Here is a 22563-nt window from a genome sequence, read left to right as displayed (position 1 = left end):
CCTCCTCTGACTCCTCTTCAGACTCCTGCTGACTTGTCTCAGATAGAGTAGCCCCCCCAGGAATTCATTCAGCATTGCGACTTCCTCATCTTCCAGCTCCTGCTACTCGATGGCTTGATCAATGACACGACGCAATGCACGCTCCAGAAAGAAGGCGTAAGGTACGATGTCACTGATGGTGCCCTGACTGCGACTGACCAGTTTGCGACTGACCAGCTCATCAAATGGCCGCAGAAGTCTGCATGCGTCGCGCATAAGCAGCCACTGGCACGGTGAAAAGAAAGCAAGCTCCCCAGAACCTGTCCTGCTGCAGAGTTCATACAGGTAGTTGTTAACAGCACGCTGCTGGAGCAGCCTATCAAGCATATACGTCAGCAAGGCGAGCCATGGCCATGTACGATCTTCTAAAATGAGATTTTCCTGGCCTGCCGCAAGACATCCTGGACCCCAGGGAATTTTCGCTGCATGACTAAGTTCAGGATGTGTGCCATGCACAGCACGTGTGTCATTTTGCCCTGTTTTAGTTTACTCAGCAGATTGGCACAGTTGTCGCACACCACTTTACTAACTGTCAAATTGAGCAGGGTTAGCCACTGATCGGCCTGTGACCGCAGAGCTGAAAGCAGTGTATGACCGGTGTGGCTCTTGGCTTCCAGGCACAACAGCCGCAGCACAGCAAGGCAACGTCTCACCTGGCACGTCGAATAGGTTCTGGGGAGCTTGGGGGTGCATGCAGGATGTGGTAGCAGTGAAAAAGGAGGAGTCAGCCGAGGAGGAGACGGAGGATGGAGTAGGAGAAGAAGAGGCAGGCCTGCATGCAATCCGTGGTGGTAACACCAAATCCACACGGGTGCCGAGGGTTACATTCTTGATGGCCATCAGAAGGTAGTAAAAGTTATATACCTTCCCTGCCCGTGTTTGCTAGACCACATGTCTGTGGTCAGATGTATCTTGGCACTGACATTGTGTGCCAGAGACATATTCAATTGCCGCTGAACGTGGCCATATAGCTCTGGGATGCCCTTTGAACGTGGCCAAATAGCTCTGGGATGCCCTTATTGGAGAAATATTTCCATCCGGGGACCTTCCATTGCTGTGTGCCAATGGCAACAAATTTTCTAAAGGGCTCCAAGTTCACCAGTTTATATGCAATAGTTGGCAGGCTAGCAGTTCCGACAAGCCAGCAGTCAGCCGTTGAGCAAGAGGGTTATCAGGCATCATCAACTTTTTACGCTCAAACATTTGGGACATGGAAGCCTGCCTTCTGCCAGATGAACAAGACCATGGCAAGGTGGAAGGTGGAGTGGAGGACAAATGGGAGGAGAGAGGAGAAAAGCCAGGATGTGGAGTGCCAGGAGTGTGGCTTTGTGGGTTCTGACGGTGTTGCTCCCACTGGGCTCGGTGATGGGAGGCCAGGTGCCTTCTTAAGGCAGTCGTCCCTAGGTGAGTGTTGGGCTTACCGCTACTTATACGTTGACAGCACAGGCTGCAGATGGCAACACTATCGGCAGCAGCTGACACGTTAAAAAAGGCCCACACTGCAGAGCCATGTGCCAGCGTCCAGGAGCGCAAGATGTGACCGTGCATAGTGGATGGCTCGCTCCAGATACATTTGCAGTCTGCTTTTTGCCTCCTGTGCACTGCGAGTTCTGCCTCCTTCTCCTGCCTATCTGTGGCTCCATCTCTCTCTCTGAACTCCCCTCCTCTTTCTCTCTTGTGGGCACCCACGTGACGTCCATCGACAAGTCATCATCCTCACCTTCACCACCACTGACATTAGAGATCTCGGAGTAGGCAGCAACAGTGGGGACCATCCTCCTTAGACTGATCTGGGTACTGCTGTCAGACCGCTGGGTGGCGGCTGTTACTCTACCTCATCCGATGCCAAGAATGACTGTGCATCGGTAAGGTCTGGGAATGGATGGGGAAATAATTCCTCTGACTCGAGTGGAGGGGCTATGGTGGCGGTGGTCTCTTTGGGGGTGCACACAGCAGAGAGTGAGGAGGGTGCAGATACAGAGGATGAGGAGGGTGCTGAAGCGGAAGGCTGAGTGAGCCACTCAACCAACTCTGGTGCGTCCTTTGACGTAATCGCACGCACCTTTTCCAACTTCCTACTTAGGCTCTGGCCTGGTGCACCTGCCCGACCCCTAACACTCCTGCGGAATGGCCTGCCTCTTCCTCTGCCTGTCATTTTCAAAATAACCCTGTGCCAAAGTCCCTAGAAAAGAGCAGTATTTGTGGAAGCAGGTATATCGCAAGCCTCAATCAGTATTTGGTGGAAGCAGGTGTATCGCATCCCTCAATCAGTATTTTGTGGAAGCAGGTATATAGAACCCCTTAATCAGTATTTTGTGGAAGCAGGTATATAGAACGCATAAATCAGTACTTTGTAGAGGCAGGTATATCCCACCCCTCAATTCATATTTTGTGGAAGCAGGTATATCGCTACCGTCAATCAGTATTTTCTGGAAGCCGGTGTATCACAGGCCTCAATCAATATTTGGTGGAAGCAGGTATATCACACCCCTTAATCTGTATTTTGTGGAAGCAGGTATATCGCACCCCTCAATCGGTAATTTGTGGAAGGAGGTATATAGAGCCCCTTAATCAGTATTTTGTAGAAGCAGGTATATCGCACCCCTCAATCATTATTTATGCAAACAGGTATATAGAACCCCGGAATCAATATTTGGTGGAAGCAGGTATTTTGCACTTTTGAATCAGTATTTTGTGGAAGCTGGTGTATCGCAGGCCTCAATCATTATTTGGTGGAAGCAGGTATATCACACCCCTCAATCAGTATTTTGTGGAAACAGGTATTAAGAACCTCTCAATTAGTATTTTGTGGAAGCAGGTATATCAAACCCCTTAATCAGTATTTTATGGAAGCAGGTATATCGCACCCCTCAATCATTATTTTGTGGAAGCAGGTATATAGAACCTCTTAATCAGTATTTTGTAGAAGCAGGTATATCGCACCCCTCAATCAGTATTTTGTGGAAGATGCTGAATTGCAGGCCTCAATCAATATTTGGTGGAAGCAGGTATATTCCACCCCTCAATCAGTATTTTGTGGAAACAGGTATATAGAACACCTGAATCAATATTTTGTGGAAGCAGGAATATCGCACACCTCAATCAGTATTTTGTGGAAGCAGGTATATCAAACCCCTTAATCAGTATTTTGTGGAAGCAAGAACATCGCACCCCTCAATCTGTATTTTGTGGAAGCTGGGATATCAAACCCCTTAATCAGTATTTTGTGTAAGCAGGTATATCGCACCCCTCAATCAGTATTTTGTGGAAGCAGGTATATTGCCCTCCTCAATCACTATTTTGTGGATACAAGTATATAGAACCCCTTAATCAGTATTTTGTAGAAGCAGGGATATCGCACCCCTCAATCAGTATTTTGTGGAAGCAGGTATATCAAGCCCCTTAATCAGTATTTTGTGGAAGCAGGTATATCGCACCCCTCAATCAGTAATTTTTGGAATCAGGTATATAGAACCCCTTAAACAGTATTTTGTAGAAGCAGGTATATTGCACCCCTCAATCATTATTTTGTGCAGACAGGTATATAGAACCCCTGGATCAATATTTGGTGGAAGCAGGTATATCACACCACTCAATCAGTATTTTGTGGAAGCAGGTATATTGCACCCTTCAATCAGTATTTTGTGGAAGCAGGTATATAGAACCCCTTAATCAGTATTTTGTAGTAGCAGGTATATTACACCCCTCAATCAGTGTTTTGTGGAAACAGGTATATAGAACACCTGAATCAATATTTGGTGGAAGCAGGTATTCAGTATTTTGTGGAAGCTGGTGTATCGCAGGCCTCAATCAATATTTGGTGGTATCAGTTATTCCGCACCCCTTAATCTGTATTTTGTGGAAGCAGGCATATCAAACCCCTTAATCAGTATTTTGTGGAAGCAGGTATATCGCACCCCTCAATCAGTAATTTGTGGAAGGAGGTATATAGAACCCCTTAATCAGTATTTTGTAGAAGCAGGTATATCGCACCCCTCAATCATTATTTTGTGCAAACAGGTATATAGAACCCCGGAATCAATATTTGGTGGAAGCAGGTATTCAGTATTAAGTGGAAGCTGGTGTATCGCAGGCCTCAATCAATATTTGGTGGAAGCAGGTATATTGCACCCCTCAATCAGTATTTTGTGGAAACAGGTATTAAGAACCCCTCAATCAGTATTTTGTGAAAGCAGTTATATTGCACCCCTAATTTAAAAAATTTTGGGGGGGCAACAGGTATATTACACCCGTTGCAAATAGTTCCAATAACACTTGTCTCTCTATATAACTGTGGTATCGCATCAGAACTGCATAAAACTGCTGCACAATACAAATGCACTATAATATACTTTCTATGTTAGTAAGTATATTATAGGTATATCATACCCCTAAATCATTTTTTTTGGGGGGGGAACAGGTATATCACACAGTTCCAATTAGTTATTCCAATAGCGTTTGTCCCTCTATATAGCTGTGGTATCGCAGCAGAACAGCACACAACTGCTGCTAGAAAGTATATTATAAGTATATCACACCCCTCAATATATCACACCTATTGATAGCACACCTATATCAGTCCTTAAAAGGACTTTTGTGGCCCTATTAAATAGTGTTTGGTGTCCCTAACATTCTGTCCCTGCTCCACAAAGCAACCTCTCCCTACACTGGCAAAACACAGAATGTAAAATGGCTGCCAGATTGGGTTCTGTTATACGATTAGGGTGTGTCCATGTGCTGAAACGTCTCAATTGGCTGTCCTGTCCCACCTGATGTATGTGTCATGGGTCACAGTTCGGCGCAATGCAGAAGAATATGGCGCATGCGAACATAACCATATGTTTGCATGTTCGGCGAATCGCGAACGAGCAAAGTTCACCTCGAAACGACCGCCGGACGAACCGCTAGGCCATCTCTATTGCCAAGCATCAGATAAATAAATTAAACATTGTAAAAATATGAGCTTTACTCGCTTCACAGTGGGATAGTTTCCTGGATAAGCTCAAGACACCAGGAAACCTAAAAAAAAGACTTGCCTGGACTGCTTTTAGATTGGTAGAAATTGAAGCCAGCCACGTCCACAGGGGATTCTGATCAAATTCTTTATTGGTAATTCCGGCTTAACGCGTTTCGGGGTGTAAACATACAGACCCCTTTATCCGGAGCATCATACATGAAGATAAAATGCACATACCTTGTTTATATAAAGATTTATGGTCAAAAAGCCTGCCTGGGCTTTTTGACCATAACCCTTTATATAAACAAGGACGTGTCTGCCTTCAATTTCTACCAATCTACGAGCGATCCAGACAACCCCCTTAGGTTGTGGGGTTACCTGGTGTCTTTAGCTTATCCAGGAAACTACCCCCTGTAAAGTGAGTAAAGCTCACTTTTACAATGTTTATTTTATTTATCTAATGACTGGCAACAGTTCCAGTATCCCTTTACCTAAATACTCGGCTCTTTCTTATCCCTACTGTGGCCTATTGTATACTTCACTATACACAAAAAGAGGGGATCACCAACCCTGGTCTACAGCTAGGGCCTATTTTCCAATATTCTACCCTTTCTAGAGGGGCACTGACACACTGCTTTTTTTCCACCTTAGGGACTTGGCATTTTTATTTGGGAGCCAAAAAACGGCTTTGCCCTTTGGGTCCACTCTCAAACCCATTTGACACAAGCATTCCTTTTTACTGCACTTGCTTTACACACTGATTTCTATCTGTGTGGTCTATCCCATTAGCAGTCTATCCCTTCATAATATCTATTGGCGACCTAATTTTTCACCTCCTTGATCCATCCATCTACTGGGTAAATCTTTAGCCAACCCACCAATAAACACTCCTAATCCACAAAAACATGTCCTATTATTGTCCGCATTACAGACAAGGATTAGAAAGTTCTATTATGGCCCGGACATTCTGTTCCACAAAATGCATAATGCACACGGCCGGTTTTACGGACCTCAAAACATCCAGGGTTCGTGTGCATGATGCCTTAGGATGACATTTCAATACACTTATGGACACTTTTTTCTTTGATGCTGTATGCAGCTTTCTTTCAATAGTTACAGGCTATGTACACCTTTGGGGGGTATTTTTTTATGATTGCATTTTACTAATTTGGGCTAAAAATAATTTTTTCAATTGGTCTTTATAAAAAAAAATATTGAGCCATTCTCTCAAAAAGGGTTAACTGTTTTACTAGCTGTGTAAATGGTACTTTCACTTTGTGATGGTTATCTAATAACCCTTATCTGTAAATTACTAAAAGGTCTTAAACACTTATTTAAGCCACATTATTATCAGTAAGATAAGGATTGAGCTTTGATGAGTGTTTATAAGGTCAGAGAGAAGAGAAAATGATTCTGTCAGCTCCCTGCCTGACAGGGCAGAGACATTTTTTTTGATTCTGCTAGTAGAGTATCTCAGCTCTGTACAGAGAAATTGACTCCATAGAGACTAATCAAAAATGATTGATTTTTAGCTCATAATGAGAACAATGCTCTAATTTAAAAAAAATTGCCCCCAAAAGGTGTACATAGCCTTCAACTTTACTTGGACCTAGCACATTAATCTGAAAAGTGATGATTTCTGACCTGGGCTGGTACCCACTAATGTCCACCTTAACATTTAGAAGTACAGTTATGGCAGGCCAGTGTGATTTGTCAGTGTTGCTGTATCTTTACATCTTGCACTGTTGTTTTCATGGCTGGTACTTTGCACTTACAGACGTGGACAAAATTGTTGGTACCCTTTGGTCAATGAAAGAAAAAGTCACAATGGTCACAGAAATAACTTTAATCTGACAAAAGTAATAATAAATTAAAATTCTATAAATGTTAACCAATGAAAGTCAGACATTGTTTTTCAACCATGCTTCAACAGAATTATGTAAAAAAATAAACTCATGAAACAGGCATGGACAAAAATGATGGTACCCCTAACTTAATATTTTGTTGCGCAACCTTTTGAGGCAATCACTGCAATCAAACGCTTCCTGTAACTGTCAATGAGACATCTGCACCTCTCAGCAGGTATTTTGGCCCACTCCTCATGAGCAAACTGCTCCAGTTGTGTCCGGTTTGAAGGGTGCCTTTTCCAGACTGCATGTTTCAGCTCCTTCCAAAGATGCTCAATAGGATTGAGGTCAGGGCTCATAGAAGGCCACTTTAGAATAGTCCAATTTTTTCCTCTTAGCCATTCTTGGGTGTTTTTAGCGGTGTGTTTTGGGTCATTGTCCTGTTGCAAGACCCATGACCTGCGACTGAGACCAAGCTTTCTGACACTGGCTAGTACATTTCTCTCTAGAATTCCTTGATAGTCTTGAGATTTCATTGTACCCTGCACAGATTCAAGACACCCTGTGCCAGACGCAGCAAAGCAGCCCCAGAACATAACAGAGCCTCCTCCATGTTTCACAGTAGGGACAGTGTTCTTTTCTTGATATGCTTCATTTTTTCGTCTGTGAACATACAGCTGATGTGCCTTGGCAAAAACTTCGATTTTTGTCTCATCTGTCCACAGGACATTCTCCCAGAAGCTTTGTGGCTTGTCAACATGTAGTTTGGCATATTCCAGTCTTGCTTTTTTATGATTCGTTTTCAACAATGGTGTCCTCCTTGGTCGTCTCCCATGTAGTCCACTTTGGCTCAAACAACGACGGATGGTGCGATCTGACACTGATGTTCCTTGAGCATGAAGTTCACCTTGAATCTCTTTAGAAGTCTTTCTAGGCTCTTTTGTTACCATTCGGATTATCCGTCTCTTAGATTTGTCATCAATTTTCCTCCTGCGGCCACGTCCAGGGAGGTTGGCTACAGTCCCATGGATCTTAAACTTATGAATAATATGTGCAACTGTACTCACAGGAACATCTAGTTGCTTGGAGATGGTCTTATAGCCTTTACCTTTAACATGCTTGTCTATAATTTTCTTTCTGATCTCTTGAGACAGCTCTTTCCTTTGCTTCCTCTGGTCCATGTCGAGTGTGGTACACACCATATCACCAAACAACACAGTGATTACCTGGAGCCATATATATAGGCCCAATGGCTGATTACAAGGTTGTAGACACCTGTGATGCTAATTAGTGGACACACCTTGAATTAACATGTCCCTTTGGTCACATTATGTTCTGTGTTTTCTAGGGGTACCATCATTTTTGTCCATGCCTGTTTCATGAGTTTATTTTTTTACATAATTCTGTTGAAGCATGGTTGAAAAACAATGTCTGACTTTCATTGGTTAACATTTATAGAATTTTAATTTATTATTACTTTTGTCAGATTAAAGTTATTTCTGTGACCATTGTGACTTTTTCTTTCATTGACCAAAGGGTACCAACAATTTTGTCCACGTCTGTATATCCTAGTTCTCTCATCTAGTTCACATTCTCTTATATGTTCTTCGTGTGCTATCTGTTATTTTCTCTCTCTTTCTCCCATTCTGTCTTTTTACCAACTCTTTTCAGAAAGCTGCCATGTCAGTCTGAAGATAAAACAGTTTATGATGAGCAGCAGGAATAACTACAGTTGTGTCCACCCTTAAGGTTCTGCAAATTTCCTTAATGACTCCAATTTATCACTATGCACATTTAACACAGAACTGTTTTTTTATTTGCTTGTTTTTTTCCCCAAAATTGCCAATGTGTTTGCTAAATGAAATTCTAAATAACTACTGTGGGCAAGTGGAAGCAAATATAATGTAGATCATTTATCAAGACCCCTTATGCCAGTTTTTGACATAAAAAAGTGTCAAAACGCAGTTTTGCAATGTTGTAAATGCCCTTGTGCCTAAATTTAGGTGCACAAGAATTGCTCTAGAGTAGACTTTAATCTAGAAGTGTAGACTGCCAGAGGCCTGCACCTCGTCATATATTAGGGGCATCCTCAAGCAGTGCAGGGCATAAAACACTGTTCTTTGATAAATGACCCCCAATATGTTTAATTACTTTATGGGCAAAATTCAGAGTAGGTGTCATAGTATCTTGAAATCGGTTCAGGAGAAAGCATTAAAGGGGGTTATCCCCCGAGAAGATTTACTATGCAATGAATAGTGCATTTCAAAGTATTATTGCATGTTATTCGTTATGTATATTACATTTTCCTCTCTGGTAACGGCCCCCTGCTGCTTATCTTTCTGGTCCTCCTTCTCTTGCATTCATAGATGGACCAACATGCTGAGTAGCTTCCCTGCTCCCCTTTCCTCAGTGCCAGTGTAGGGATCAGGTGAAGTAGTCCAGACACCTTTCATTCATTCATCTCTAACTTCTAAATTCATATAAATATAGCTATATCTCTGTAGAGACAGCAGAGAAATAAATTGCGGGGGCATTATATACCATAGTGCTAAATATTAGTGGAATCTCTAATGCTGTGTATGAGGGATTATTTTCTATGCAGCAGAAAAGGACCAGAGAAGGGGGTTAACAAGAGCTGATTGCAAGACATTCCTGGGAGATGCAGGTGTTTTATGGTCATAGGTGATGAGCTGCTGTCCACCAACAGAAACTGAAGAGCCCAGAGCTGCAGAGAAGTGAGTACAAATGCTGAACAGGGTAAAAATTAAACTGGGGGCTGCATTTTTTTTCCCACTTATTTGGTTCAAAATGGTGTTTATTAGTCCATATTTTTGTTATATTTATGAGATAACTTCTTTAATTTAAATCAAAAAGATTCATTCTGTTGTTCATAGAGGGTATAACGGCATTCAGTTCAAAACCCTATGCAGTGAGCTCCCTCTAGTGGTAGATGTGGACAGACAGAATTTTAGCACTCATCTTGATGGTTGTGTAAGGGCAATCAGGGGATATTGAACTCTGACCTCTATAGGAAATCTGGTGCTATTTTGATTAAAGTCGTTGGACACTTACTGATGTAATTTGTAAAATGCTATAAACTGGTGTGTACTGGCATATAAAGTCACTGACCATAAAGCTCATGAAAATAATGTTCACATGTGAGTTACCCTTCTGTGTAGGGAGGGATAGAATTCAGTTCATGCACATATGCAGGCAGCAGAATGTCCTGTACATGTGAATGTGCTGAATCCCTTTTGTGCCTGTGCAGAAGAAGATGCAACCAGGAAAGTGATCAAGTTGCTATGGATTAGAGAGAGAATTTCCTAAAATTTGTTTTGGTCAAATCTACCCAAATCGAAAGTACTTTAAATGCCAGGAAGTCTCTCTCTCTCTCAAAATTCTCCAAAATCGAATCTCAAGAAAAACCCCAAGATTTTAACTAATCAGAATTTGTTTTGTTTTTTAAATTTGGGTCGAATTTCAACCTTATAGAATCTAGTCACTCATCTCTACTATGGATTAGGCTCGGACTGGCCCACAGGGGTACAGGTGAATCCCTCAGTGGGCGCCAATTGTCCCCGCAGTGGCACATGGCACAGTAGAGTAACTGCAGTACATACAGGCAGCGTACAGCATCTCAACCAACCTATGTTCATATAACAAACTGGGTATATTATTTTACAAAGCAGCCAGTTTATTATTATAGATGCATCAGGTAACTTCTAGGTATAGATGCTTCATGAATGGACCCCCATAATCAATCATTTTGTAGTGTTTTGCTGCTGTCTGCCAATGTGTGAGCAGGTAATATTTACATGCAGTGCAGTGGGCCCCCAGAATGGCTTTTACTGGTGGGCCATAAGCATCCCAGTACAACACTGCTATGGATGCAGTGGTCACCACCATTCAGTGTCTTCACGATGTATACATGGAAAGCATTGGGTCTTGAACTGAAGTTCTTCAGTAAGGAATGAAGAAATGTAGATTTATTTTATGCCAGTACAAACCTGTTTATGGATTATTAGAAATCTCACCAGGAAAGTGGTCAACTTTTTTGCACTTTTTTGTCAAACTAAAAGGGGATATCCAAGTATTTAATACTGATAACCTATCCTCAGGATAGGTCATCACCAAGTGATTTGTGGGAATCCGGCTCCAGGGAACACCACCGATCAGCTGTTTGAAGAAGCTGTGACGCTCTGGGGAGTGTCACAGTCTTTTTGCAGCTTACCAAGCACAGCACCATGCATTATATAGTGGCTGTGCTTGGTATTGCAGCTCAGCAGCATTCACTTGAATAGGATTGAGCTGTGTCTAAGTCACATGACCAAAGGATGTGATGTCACTGGCCTAGGACAAGGTTGAGGCACGTGCCGAAGCATAGCAGTCTCTTCAAACAGCTGATCGGCTGGGGTGGTGGGAGTCGGACCCCACGGATCAAATACTGATCACCTATCCTGAGGATAGATCATGAGTATTATACACTCGGACAACCTCTTTAAAGACATTGGGGGTCATTTATTAAGACCAGAGTTTTAGACACTGGTCTCAATAACCCTTATATGTGGCGGTGGATCCGCTGAAGTTATGAAAAGCTGCCGGCCTGTACATAAGTTTAGCGCATCCAGCACCAGTCTAAATGTCAGACAGCTTCCTTGCTGTCTAATATTTAGACCATTTTCTACACCTAAAACAGCCATAGAAAATAAAGAATGAGATGGGCCTGCCAGCCCCTCCCCTTCCCCGGCGACGCCACACCCACTTTTTTCAGACCTGGCGTGAGTGGGGAAAAGTCGCATTCGTAGGCGTATTTTAGGATAATAACTGACCCCCTTTAGATATAGGGAACCCTTTGTTATAAAATATGATTTCACTCTGGGTTTATCTAACTTAAAAGGCAACTGAATAAGTGAAAAGCTGGAAAACGTTAAGAATGAATTAGGAACCTATTTGGACCAAGTTAAAGGACGCTACGACTATATCTGTATATTTTTCTGAAAACAATATAATCCAGGCTCAGAAACCTGGGGCACTCCAGCTGCTAATAAACAAAAACTCCCAGCATGCACTGCCTCCGCTTGTTATAAGCCAATATACAGACAGTTTTGCCTGCTGTTCTGCCGCTCACATGCATGCACCGCACTCTTTGATTTAATTTGTATTTACAATAAAATGTGATTTGGAGCAGCAGGCGGCTCTCTTAAAAGATCAATATTGTATTATTGATGTGCCTATGTTTTACTCCTAAGATATTAAAGGGAGTCTGTCACCTCATTTTCACTTATTAAAGGGATTCTGTCACCTCCCCTAAGGCAAAAAACGATTTAAAAGCAGCCATGCAGCACAGCTTACCTGGATTAGGCTGTGCTGTTCTATCTTGAAATCCGTCCAGCAGTTACTTAAAAAAACGAGTTTGATCAATAAGGAAATGCGTCCTGAAGGTGCCCAGAGGGGCGTTTTTTTCTTCTGAGAGAGCCCAGTACCGCCCCTCTTTCAGTGCCCAGCCCGCCTTCCTAGTACTTTCTAACCGCCGCCCCCAGCCTGCCACAGCCTCTCCTCCCTCTCCTCCCCCTCCCTCACGCCGAACGAAGTCTCGCACAGGCGCAGTAACCACTGAGGGCTGCGCCTGTGCGATCATCAGGAGACTGAGGGCGGCAGCTTCATCTTCGTCACTGGGCATGCGCCGAGCCCAGTGACGTCCGATGTTAGCTCTTTCCCTCAGTCAGCCTGGTAGGAAGCGCAGAGGATTGCCGATCGGCTGCTGCACCCTGCGCTTTCTCCAGTCTGCCTGCCTTTACTTAATATAATAATACCTAATTCGCCCCAACAAATACTTATTTCTTTCCTGAAGGGAGGGTGGGGAAAGAAATCGCTGGCCGTCTTCACTGTGGCAGGCAGACTGGAGAAAGCGCAGGGTGCAGCAGCCGATCGGCAATCCTCTGCGCTTCCTACAAGACTGACTGAGGGAAAGAGCTAATATCGGACGTCACTGGGCTCGGCGCATGCCCAGTGACGAAGATGAAGCTGCCGCCCTCAGTCTCCTGATGATCGCACAGGCGCAGCCCTCAGTGGGTACTGCGCCTGTGCGAGACTTCGTTCGGCAAGAGGGAGGGGGAGGAGAGGAAGGGGAGGCTGTGGCAGGCTGGGGGCGGCGGTTAGGAAGTAAAAGGAAGGCGGGCTGGGCACTGAAAAAGGGGCGGGACTGGGCTCTCTCAGAAGAAAAAAACGCCCCTCTGGGCACCTTCAGGACGCATTTCCTTATTGATCAAACTCGTTTTTTGAAGTAACTGCTGGACGGATTTCAAGATAGAACAGCACAGCCTAATCCAGGTAAGCTGTGCTGCATGGCTGCTTTTAAATCGTTTTTTGCCTTAGGGGAGGTGACAGAATCCCTTTAAGCTTCTGGCAGTGTCCTGCTGTACTCCAAATCAGCTTTCTAAGCATACCTTTATTAGGTTTTATGTCAGTTTTTTGCAGCAAAAAATAATCTTTATTTGATATGCAAATTAGACCCCAAGTACCTGGGGGGCATTCTCCACCCTGCATGTGCCCAAGAGTACATAGCTCCTCCCCTCTCCTCCCTAACACTATTCCCCTCTCCCTGCAAGGTTATTCACCCCCCTCCATGGTAGGACTGGCTTTTTAACTAGCAAGCAAATCTGCGCAACATGCCCTTTAAAAAGTTTCTACAAACATCAAACATACTGAGCTGGGCATACACATTTGATGTCTATTGGCCAAACCAACCAATTTCCAACTGTAGTTGGCAATGGCTTCTCTTTTGTCCTCATTCACTACATGTGCATGCTTAGCGTAGCTCCGGGTACATATGTATGGGAGGATCGAGAGAGGTAAGAGGAGGCCAAATGAGCGTTTGGCTGACAACTACTGTATCATATGCGCATTGCCAGCTTAACAATGTCTAATATATGAATAGCAAAAGGCTCCATGAGGCAAGGCAAATCCAACTAATAAGGAAGATATCATACTTCTAACCAATATTTAACCATTTCATTACGATGATTAAATAATAAAAAATAAAAAAACATGAATAACATTTCTCCAACAGTTTCATCTGGGGATGCTGATGAAGCCACTGCAAGCAAAGCTGTTTGCAAAACGCACATTAGTTGTGGTATTGATATGTGTATCTTATAATTTTATTGTATTTCAAATATCGGGCTGAGATTGGTCATTTACTGTAGTAATGGAACTTTTGTACCCTCAGGCTCACCCACCAGTGTTTTTATCCTGGTTTTCGGCTCACACACATTTTTAATGTGTGTGTTAGTATATATAAGATATTAGATATCTAAGCTCTTCTTTAAGCTATCCATACTTTCAATATGGGATCATATTCCATAGGTTTATGGTTCGGATAGTTTAGTAATGCTTTTGAATTACATGACGAAGTTGCTCTTTCTTTAACCTTAAACAGTGATCCTGTGTCAATTCCTATATATTTATGTAATAGTGCAATAACATTTCTTCTGAGGAACCATCATTCTTAAAACCAATTGTCAATGGACCCCATGTAGAAATAAGCCATGGAGTCAAAACGAGTTGTACGAGCTAGATATTGATGTATGATCTTCAGGATAGCCCATCAACATCTGATAAGCTGTTTGAAGCGGCGGCTGCAAGTGACCTGGCCGCCTCCTAGGCCAGTGACATCACGCAAATCATTCACATGCTCAAGGCGCTCCATACTAAATACATAGGATAGGTCATCAATATCAGAATCTTGGAAAAACCCATTTAAATTTACAATTAATTTTAAATTGAATCACTTCATCCTCTCACTGCCATGTGTTAGACTGTTAGCAAGGCCGGTGCTACCATAAGGCAGACCAAGCAGCTGCCTTAGGGCGCTCCCTGGGGGAGGGCGGAAAAATGTGACATGGAGGGGGAGAAATGTGACATGGAGGGCTGATGTGACATAGGGGGGTGATTTGACATGGAGGGGGAGAAATGTGAAATGGGGGACAGATGGCTGACATGGGGGCATGATGGATAGGGGCTGATGGCTGACATGGGGGTCTGATCTGAGGTCTCATTAACATTGGGGGTCTGATTGGGGCTGTGAATTGAGGTCTGATTAACATTGGGGGTCTGATTCCAGGTCTGACCTGAGGTGTAATGGAAAAAAAAAAAAATTCTTATTATCCTCCTCTAAAACCTAGGTGTGTCTTAGAGGGCGAAAATACGGTCCTCAAACCAGCGATTGTCTGAAGCAGAGAGAAGATACCAGGACCACACAGAGGAGAAGCTAGCTGCTGCAGACGGGACCAGGGCCAGGTGAGCTGCGAGGGGGGGGGGGGCACCAAAATGTAGCTTCGCTTGTGTTGGCAAAAATCCTTGCACCGGCCCTGACTGTTAGAGCACATTATCTAGTAAAAATATTGCTAGTCATATTTTGTAGCACTCACCCCATCCCAAGGATACGATGACTGCAGAGAAAATGGTGTTCATACTACATTATTTGAACCACTTACTGTGTTTTTGGCATTGAATGGCAAATACCCTTAGGGAGCCAGCACAGCGTAAGCTGCATCCTGTATAGTTTATTTTTTTTACTTAGAATGGAGTGCCAAACTCAACATTCTCTCTGACAAACTACAAGGAGGCAAAATCTACAGCACAGATATCTTCCAATATGAGAAAAGTAAAAGAAAAGTAATCAGAGAAACCTTTACACATTATCAAATATCTTCAGTTCGGAGAAAGCCATGAAATAGTTACATTAGTTGTTAAAGTGTAGCTGCCATTTCAGGTAATTTTTCAGAGCACGCTGTCATGTCGGTGGACAGTACCTTTGGCTATTTAATGACTTGTATCTGCCAGTTTTTCCTTCTGCAATCTGTCTGTAAGGGCTCATTCACAGGATTGTATACATTTTTGCGGACCGCTAAATTTAGATCCGCAAAACACACATACCGGCCGTGTGCCTTCCGCATTTTGCAGAATGGAGCATCCTTCTGCATTATAGAAATGCCTATTCCTGTTTGCAAATGTGGACAAGAATAAGACACGCTCTATCTTTTTTTCTGGGCCACGGAACGGACGTACGGATGTGGACAGCACACGGCACACCATCAGAAGCAACAGCAGTAACAGTAATGGGGGACATTCAAGTTACTTACAGTATAGTGCAACAATATAGAGAAGATAATAAAATGACGTGCGGCACTCACCAAAGTAACAAAATAGTTTCTCTTTATTCTTCCTTCATAGGGATAACAAAATGCGGGATGCTGGGGCGGACACTCTACTGCAGATGGTAGCGGCTACGGCCGTTTCGCGCGTGCTGTCGCGCTTCTTCTGGCCGCTGTAAACGTCATCACGCCTTGTTGCACTTTATAGTGGTGGCGCTCTGCAGCCGGAGCCATCGGCAGCAGCTGTGCGCCGCAGATTAGTGACATTAAAACCATAAACATATAAAGGAGGACGACTACATGCTAAACCAGTACCAATAATGAATACAGATTTCACCCTTTTGATGCATTTTACTGTGCAGTGACATTACTCTATCGTCTGACACATGTAAGCAATTACTGAGGAGCAAGGGATCTGGCTCTCTTCAGGATCAGAGGGTCATAAGCTATCTCAACAAGGCACAAGTGGATATCTCAATATCCTATGTCAATTCTTAAAGGAAAACCGACATGTCATTTCTGTCATTCAGCCCCGCTGCTCCTAAGGCTCCGGTAAGTAGGATCCACCTTGCTTTCCTCTGCAGGAGCAGATGGTGCTGGTCCCCTCCCCTAGGGATGGCCCGGACCTGTTCCACTCCTGCAAAGGAAAGACAACGCGGACGGCCGCCATGGGCAGCTCTAATGTGCTCAACAAGGCGGGGGCATTCTCTCCCTGAACGGACAGAGTTGACATGCTCACGTATACGCTCAAAAAGTGGGCGAATAGTTTTTCCAACATAAAATCTCTTACAAGGGCAAAAAACAACATAAACGACATAGGGTGTGCGGCATGTGATAAAATCACGCACTATATGTTTAACTTCTCCTATATGTAGCCATTTGCTACATGCATTTAGTGCACAAAAAGAACCATGCCCAAACTTATGATTTCCTCTTGGTTTTTTACTCGTGGGCCAGGTCTCTGCCTGGGGTCTGCAGAGTACACTATTGACTAACTTATCTTTGAGGGTTGGGCACTTTCTGAATGTGACTAAATGTCGCTGAATGGAGAAATTGCCCAACGAGGGATCCCCTTTTAGAAGGTCCCAGTTCTCATTGATGACTCGCTTAATTACATCTGCCGCGGGACTGTATTTAAATGCGAAGGCGAAGCGAGGTAATTCCTTCGTTCTATCCCATTCCACCAGCAAAGAGTCGTGGTCGGGCGGCTGAGACCATCCTCGGTGGATAACCCTGATCAAGAAGCCGGTCACTGAGTTCTCTTGCGTCTGTAGAATCCGACATCGGTGTTGTTGATCCTCCGCAGACGGAGGAATTGTCCGTATGGGACGGCCCCTTTCACCGACGGCGGATGATAGCTGGTCTGGTGGAGCAGCGAGTTAGTCGCGGTGGGCTTACGAAAGCCCGTGGTGTATAATGCACCATCCTTCACTGTGACACGTACGTCCAAAAAAATCAAGCGACTCACCCCCAAAGTTGAAGGTGAATCGCATGTTCATCTGGTTGCGCGTATTGAGATAATCCACAAAGTCGTGACATGACTGCTCGCTGCCCGACCAGACCAGAAAAATGTCATCGACATAGCGTAAAAATAAATGTATAAACCGCAGAGAGGGGTTACCCACCGAGAATACATAGGTCTCTTCGAATACCGCCAGGTACAGGTTTGCAAATGTGCACAACACCGGCATGCCCATTGCGGTACCTAGTACCTGGCGGTACCATTGACCATCGACTTGGAATACATTGCTGGTGAAGACTAGATCAAGTGCCTCAAGAATGAAATTGTTAAACATTGTTCCCTTGTTGCTCCTACTGAGGACAAGGTTAATGGTCCGGAGTCCTAGATCATGTGAAATCCTAATGTACAAACTCTCGACGTCCAAGGACACCAGGCTGAACTCCCTCCGCCACTCAAAAAACTTGAGTGCCCAGAGGAAGTCCCCCGTTTCCTTGAGATACGTTGGGGTACCTGCGAGAAGTGGTCTGAGGAGCCAATCCACGTAGCCAGAAAGTGGTTCAGTCACTGACCCGATCCCGACGACAATGGGGAGACCTGGGGGTCGGGTCAGTGATTTGTGGATTTTCGGGACAAAGTACCATACGGGAATTTTAGGGTGAGTAGGGATGAGCCTATTGGTCATGCCTCTGGGTAAAAAACCGGCTGCTATATACTTCTCTATTAATCCGCAAAGTTTTGAGGCGATCCCCGGAACCGGGTCCCCTTTTAACTTGTGGTACACTGTGCCATCTTCCAATTGTCTACCTACCTCCTCTATATAATATTCCCTGGTCATCAGGACCACATTCCCTCCCTTGTCGGCCGGCTTAATGATGATATTTTCCTGTTGTTTAAACCACAGGAGGGCCTGATACTCCTCCCCAGTAATATTAGGGGGTGCTGCTGGGTAAATCAGCGCACGTATCTCCCTCAATACCTGCTTGTGGAACAGGTCTATCGCTGAGCCGGCCGGCATGGGAGGAAGGAAGGTGGACCTGACGCCACCTACATATTTATCCACCTGGCTGCTGTTACTGCCTGCCTCCTCTGCCTCCATACTGGCTAGAAACTGTATACATTCTATTTCCTCCTCATTAAAGCGACCTTTCAAGTGGAAATCAGTTTCTGTAATTGTCGCTGGGGATGAGGGGATTCAGCGAACAATTTCTTCAAGTATAATTTGCGAACTGAGAGAGATAGGTCGATTTCAAAATCTACTGGGCTGAACTGCTCAGCTAAGGTGAATCCCAGCCCTCGGTTGAGGAGTGGGATGCAGCCCGGGGGCAGTTCTAAACCCGTGAGGTTCACCACTATGTCCATAACATGAGTGTTCGGGGCTGGATCTTCTTTTTCTATTGTCGCCAGGAGACCTGACATCTCCGTCTCGTCGATTTGCGGATCTCTTTTGATTTTTCTTGAGCGTCTGCCACGCCCCCTTCTCGTTCTTTTTCAAAAGCGGTGGAATCGTTGGGTGGATTAACTCCATTTCCCTCTGACAAACTCGAATCCGAGTCAGTTGCCCAGAAGCCATGACGTCCTCGACGCGGAATTCGCTTTGGGCGCATCCTTCTTTTGCCCCAATCAAACACGCGATCAAGTTCATAGTCGTTCTTGTCCATTATAAATTTATCTCTTTTTCTTTCTTTGATCTCCATTTGCGTGGATAGAAGCTTTTTGTTTAATCTCTTCTCAAAATTAGTGAGTCGAGACTCCAACAGTCTTTTTTGCAGCTCCTCTCGTGCTTTACTTTTAATTTATCTGTTACAGCTGCATATTCCTTTACATCTCGAGCCAATACAAGTTCCATAATTTGCATAGAAAATTGTTGGTAGGCAGCTTTCCACGCTCCGACGAACGTGGGATCATCATCATATTGCATTATTTATTTAAACAGTTGCAGGCCCCTCGGGACTCGTCCGCACTCTTTGTAAGACTTTAGAGATTTGATAGTCCAAAATAGTCTCACTTCTTTATCTGCCAACTGGAAGATTTTAGACTCCAGGGCTTTGGTACTTATAGCATGTATATAGTCCCCTTCATCACATACTGCAAAGAAGGTGTCCGCTCCTTCTCGTCCCTGTATTAGACCACAAGTGGCTTCTGGTGTGGCTGTGGGGGCTGAAGCCTGGGAGTTTTCAGCGTGCTCTGCCAATATTAGAGAAGAACAGAATACGACGGCACTACTACAATTCAAACTGCGATCCAGCCACTACTTTTGGCCATGCGCCAACACTGCGGTAATCAGAACTTCGTGTGTGGGGCTCAGCACTTAGAGGAGGAGCTGATTCAAATGCAACAATGTAGAGAAGATAATAAAATGACGTGCGGCAATCACCGAAGTAACGAAATAGTTTCTCTTTATTCTTCCTTCATAGGGATAACAACAACTTACAGTATAGTATTACTGAGCAGTTAATTAAGACAGTAAATCACTTACAAATCAACAGCAGTTTCTCTGTCAGTCTCTCAGTTTCTGCCTGTCTGCAGAAGTCCCTTCCTTCTCCTTCTCCCCTCCTCTCTCTATAGACTTCTATGTAATCTGATCCTTTATTGAGCAGGCAGCCAATCTTAAGTAAAGACAGATCTGAACTATGAATTGAGAGTTAGTGAAGAGGAGTGGGGAGCAGGAGAGGAGCATAATAAGAGTAGAAGAAAGCATCCTTCTCTGATGAGATATATTCCAAAATTTCTTATAAGCACTTGTACTACTCATTTATGAAACAACAGTTACTCTTTTAAGTTTTATTTTGCTCTCTAGATTTAAAGGCTTTTTGCAAAGGTTTTAAACCTACATGTTTGATCTGTCCCACGAAAGTTATCATCTTTTCCATCATGTTAGCCACAAGCAACACATCCATCTTATCATTGAAGTCTGAGGCTCCCTTGGTGTAGGTCATTAGTTGTTGAGCATATTCAAGGACGTTGGTGTCATTTACTGGCACCTAGAAGCAGATAATTACAAAGTATGGCATTAATGTTTCAGTAAAGGAAATCTATAAAATCTGCTTCCAAGCACAAACTGTTTGACCTTAAGAAGAAATATAGTCTGCACAACATAAGTATTCTATAAGGCGTTGTACTATCTAATCATTTAAAGATTTTCATAATGAAACCGCACATACAGCAATAGTATCAGGGGGCTCTAGGGAACAGAGCAATAACATTGGTAGGTTAGCGCTAAACAAACCAAAGGGGAACCTGCAATTCTATGGGCCAGATTAACCATTGACTCTGCTCCTCGATCTTTGAAATCTTGGTGCAGTTTTATGTAAAATGTCCCTTGTGTTTTAGACAGATTTTTTGCCAAGCTCCACAAGTGCTGAGTTCTTTTAGGTGTATTGACTACAGAGTAGCATAAAATCAAATCTCCCGATGTATAAAGTGACATATTCAATGCTCAAATACAAGCTGGTATCTTTCTGGCATTCTGTTGGCCATAGATTTTTTGGGATGGTTTCAAAGCGGTACTGTGCATGTGAATAGTTTCAGTGTTCCTCCACTCCAATCCTCAGGGCCCACCTGATGGTCATGTTTTCAGGATTTCTTTAGTATTGAGCAGGTGATATAATTAGGGTCAATGCATCAGGACGTACCACAGGTATTAATTCTGTGGGATATTTTCAAATCATTACCCACGGGTCGGCCCTGTGGGCTATTGTTGAAGAACACTAGTCTAAATAACGTATAATCTACAAATCTAATCTGTAGTAATAATAATAACTCGTCATAAAGCATTCATTAGGGAGATAATTATTGTCAGATGCTCCACAATTAGAATGGACTATTTACCATACTAAAGGCATGAAGATATCTTGTCACTTCATGTGAAAAGGGACAGGCCGTATAGTCTTCTTCTGTCCAGAGTCCAGTTCTGCCACACTTACGCCAGGCTTTTGGCTCTCCTACTGCATCAGGATATGGCAATGAACCGAGAGGTAACTGTCTGCAGGGATGAAATGCAGTCATTCCAGCTATTGTTCTAGGCCATCTATGAAGGACAAAAAATCAACAGAATACAATCACAAAAATGTTTGCAATATAGAAAAAACTAACAACCTAATTTACTAATAGCCTAGAGGCAGGCCCTGCACTGTGGTAGAGTAGGAGGACTCCATACCAAAGCTCAAAAATAGAAAGGTCTGGTGTTCATTCTACTCTCCATGCGTTTTCCATCTTTCTTGGGCCCCTTCCTCTTTCCCATGGCTGGTAACAATGCAGTTCCTCTGAAGCAAGGAGTCTTTTTACAAGTTCTCACCACTCAGTAGTAAATAGGATAGGACCAACTAGGGATGCCACCCTCTCTCCAAGGGCCCCATAGCAGTTGCATCATCTGCCTCTATGGTATGTACAGTACATTCTTTAGGATGTGCCAATATTATTGTACCAATTATCTACAATGGTTTCTTTATCATCATGGTTGAAATTAAGTTGCCCATATATACTGTATAAGAGCAAAGTTAGGCAAACCCAACAATTTTGGTGGTTTCATTTGACAATCGTATGTGTAAGAGGGTGTGCGATCTCTTTCCCCAACAGATGATGTTAGTAAAAGGAAAGATTGAACTGCGGTGCCCGAGAGGACCACTGTAAGGGTTAATTATGTTACTGTGATCTCACCTCCATCCCATCAACATGCCCAATCCTTTGTTTTCACAGGAGGTAATTACCAACAGTGTTAGGCCAACAGCTATTGAAGGTATGAAAGCACCTTTGATATGTGTTCATCGTAGGGACACCTTTGTTACACACTCAGTTTGACATTTCCTACCCACACAACAAGTGCACATCTAAAGTGTTGGCTTTTTTCATTTGTGGTCTGCGATTTTCTATTTGGAATAGACACATCCAGATGGTTTATAGAGGTCCTGGTAGTTTCCTTGAGAATCTATTACTGTTACCTGGTAAATGGCAGTATAAAATGATAAATGTTTCAAGAACGTTAAGGACAAGGAGAGATAATTTCTTTCAAGATTTGATGTGGTCAAATAAGTGCTAGAGATAAAGAACGTCAGCGTTTCAGGTTTGAAAAAAAAATTCTGCCCAAACTGAAACTGCTCTGATTGC

The 22563-nt window shown here is 43.6% G+C and overlaps 1 protein-coding gene across 2 annotated transcripts in view; it reads right to left on the bottom strand.

Moving 5' to 3' along the window:
* Positions 1 to 22563, bottom strand: part of ADGRA1 (adhesion G protein-coupled receptor A1) — a 961549-nt gene that overhangs the window by 605484 nt on the left and 333502 nt on the right. For both annotated transcript variants that reach the window (XM_044298088.1, XM_044298089.1), the window contains 2 exons: positions 21289 to 21487; positions 20292 to 20441 (listed from right to left, as the gene is read on the bottom strand). In XM_044298088.1, coding sequence (XP_044154023.1) covers positions 20292 to 20441; positions 21289 to 21487 — 349 coding nt within the window. The remainder of the gene's footprint in view (positions 1 to 20291; positions 20442 to 21288; positions 21488 to 22563) is intronic.

Source organism: Bufo gargarizans, chromosome 6 (assembly GCF_014858855.1).
Source record: "Bufo gargarizans isolate SCDJY-AF-19 chromosome 6, ASM1485885v1, whole genome shotgun sequence".
Lineage (NCBI taxonomy): Eukaryota > Metazoa > Chordata > Amphibia > Anura > Bufonidae > Bufo > Bufo gargarizans.
Note: the sequence above shows the minus strand (reverse complement) of the source record. Positions and strands in the feature narration are given on the sequence as shown.